The sequence below is a fragment of the Mesocricetus auratus genome, unplaced genomic scaffold (genome assembly GCF_017639785.1).
Source record: "Mesocricetus auratus isolate SY011 unplaced genomic scaffold, BCM_Maur_2.0 Super-Scaffold_100004, whole genome shotgun sequence".
Taxonomy (NCBI): Eukaryota; Metazoa; Chordata; class Mammalia; order Rodentia; family Cricetidae; genus Mesocricetus; species Mesocricetus auratus.
The window spans coordinates 55,454,151-55,456,948 of NW_024429189.1; the positions used below are offsets into that span (position 1 = coordinate 55,454,151).

At 34.4% G+C, this 2,798-nt stretch overlaps 1 protein-coding gene across 1 annotated transcript; it reads left to right on the top strand.

Annotated features, from left to right (window-relative positions):
* Nucleotides 1–336: 336 nt before the first annotated feature.
* LOC101840705 (olfactory receptor 10AG1-like) lies at nt 337–2,574 on the top strand. Its single transcript, XM_021232979.1, has 2 exons — nt 337–356; nt 1,578–2,574. The coding sequence occupies exons 1-2, from the start codon at nt 337–339 to the stop codon at nt 2,572–2,574; spliced, it is 1,017 nt and encodes a 338-aa protein (XP_021088638.1).
* The last annotated feature ends 224 nt before the right edge of the window (nt 2,575–2,798 follow it).

The following is a 2,798-nucleotide window of genomic DNA, read 5'->3' on the forward strand; positions in this document are numbered from 1 at the left end:
AGATCTCCTGGAATTACAGCTGCAGATATTAGTGAGCCACCTTGTGAGTGTTGATAATAGGTCCTGTGGAAAAGTAGGCATTGCTCTTAATGCTGACCCATAAATCCATTACTTTAATGTGGTAATTTAAATGCATCATTGAAATAATCTAGAAGGCAAATGGTACACTAGGGGAGGTAATATATAAATGCTTATCATGTCCTGGTATAGAACAAGTTTTTAGAAAATGTCACAAGATTTATTGATTTCTTCAATTATACAGAACAACTAATCCATATGAGAGTTTCATTTTATTTTGTCAGTTATTTTGTTCACAGTCATGTATGTTGGACAATCATGAAGAATGTTAGTGAATTGTGGGTGCTGAAAGATACAGTTTTATAATAAATACTAACGAAGAGAAATAAGACAAAACTCATGTGTTACAAGTGAATTACATTAACAGGAAAATCTGGCATGAAAAAAGGAAGCATGAATGTAGTTTTATATGAGAAAGTTCGAGAAGAACCATCTAGTAGTCATGTTTACCATAATTATCACAGTGATGGATTATGGAAATAAATATAGTAATGCAATTCTTATTTCTTACTAGAAAGAACTCCTTAAGGAAATTAACTTTGATATATATATTTTTTTTAATTTTGGTTTTTCGAGACAGGGTTTCTCTGTATTGTTTTGGAGGCTGTCCTTGAACTCGGTATGTAGACCAGGCTGGCCGCGAACTCACAGATATCTGCATGCCTCTGTCTCCTGAGTGCTGACATTAAAGGTGTGTTTCATTTCTCATTTTTAATGTGGTATTTTTTGTTTTTGTTACTTGTTTTTCTCCATATCTATTTGTGTGTGTACTTGGAAGTCAGATTTTGATGTTAGGAATAATTACCAATTGCTCTTCGACTTACCTAGCTGACTTATGATCACAGGAACAATCCCAGAACACAGGGAGATGGCTAGTCTAGATATCAGCTTGCTGTAGACCCTGTTTCTGTCTTTAAAGGTTGTAAACATACCAGGATTTCCACAACCACTAAACATTATCTTCAGTTTATGGAGATGTGAATCCTGCTCTTCAAGGTAACAAGGTACAAACTGAAAGCTGCAAAGATATAACCTTGAATCCATGTTTCTTTGTACACAACATCACAACCTGGAATTTCACAATGAAATTCTTAAAATTTCCTTTGAATAAGAATTAAAGAAGAGCTTCAAATAAAATCTATGAATTTATATACTTTGTATTGATAAAAATAAAAGAAATACAATATGCAAACACAAAAACAGAAAAAAAAGTTTGTAGTAAAATCTCACATTTAAGAGCAAAGTACATAGATATACAAAGATTAACATGTGCCCATGTTAATAATGTATGCATCTCAAAACCTTACTGAAGTATAGTAGAATCTAGTAAAACAAATCTTGTCATGGGTTTATTTAACTACATACCAATACTCTTTGATGTTAAAAGTCTCATGTTGTGGTTAAAAAGCAAAATTATGTTAAATGACTAGTTAAAGAAGAAGTGAATATATTCATTCCTCTCATGCAGCCAACTTAAGAAACTTGTGGACTTGAAAAAGTAAATGCATCAATCATGTGGAATTTGTTTTATCTACAGATGAAGAGCAAAGTAAAACAGAAAATTTAAATAATACAGTTACAGAATTTGTTCTCCTAGGATTTTCTGATGTCCCCCATCTCCAGTGGATGCTGTTTGGGATATTTTTGCTCATGTATTTGACTATTCTGATCTGCAATGGCATTATAATGCTAGTAACAAGAACTGACCCTGCTCTGCAGAGCCCTATGTACTTTTTTCTGAGCAACTTTTCTTTTGTGGAAATCTGCTATGTAACAGTCACCATCCCAAGGATGCTCCTGGACCTTTGTACCCAAAAAGGGACTATTACATTTTTTTCCTGTGCTGTACAACTCTGTTTTGTCATCATGCTTGGAGGCATGGAGTTCCTCCTACTGACAGTCATGGCCTATGACCGCTATGTGGCCATTTGCAATCCTCTCCACTATCCTCTGCTCATGAACAATAAGGTCTGTGTGCAACTAGTGGCTGCTTGTTGGATCAGTATTATTCCAGTTGTGACTGGTCAAACTTATCAAATTTTCTCTTTGCCTTATTGTAGGTCTAACAGAATTAATCACTTTTTTTGTGACATCCCACCACTACTCAAGCTTGCTTGTGGAGACACATTTGTGAATAATTTAGCAATCTATGTGGCTTCAGTGGTGTTTATCATGGTTCCATTTCTCTTGATCATTGTCTCCTATGGCAAGATTATCTGCAATATTCTAAAGCTCTCATCAGCTGGAGGAAGGTCAAAAGCCTTCTCCACCTGCTCATCTCACATTATAGTTGTGGTTTTATTCTATGGAACAGCTACTGTCACATATGCACAACCAAAGTCAGATCAATCAGATAGCATGGGGAAGATGCTGTCTCTTTTCTACACCATTTTGATCCCACTGTTGAATCCCATTATTTATACACTGAGGAATAAGGACATCATGGTAGCACTGAGAAAATTACACACTAAGTTATTAACATATAGTAATAGCTAAAATTACAGACACGGTTTCTTCATATGTGTTGCATATATCTACAGCCCAGCAGAATAATTAACATTATTTCTGAAATATCCAATTATAATAATTAATATTGTATCTCATGTCAAGTAAACATTGTATGATGAACTAAACTTAAGTGGACATATAGAAATTCAGAAACAAATTGAAACAACCTTTAATTTTAGGAATCAACATTTTAGCACACAAGCAAGTATGGG

Bases quoted from the DNA above. Each gene is read 5' to 3' on its own strand.
- LOC101840705 (XM_021232979.1), top strand. From the start codon at position 337: ATGAAGAATGTTAGTGAATT. The intron at 357-1,577 runs GTGGGTGCTGAA...GACTTGAAAAAG, and splicing joins ATGAAGAATGTTAGTGAATT to TAAATGCATCAATCATGTGG.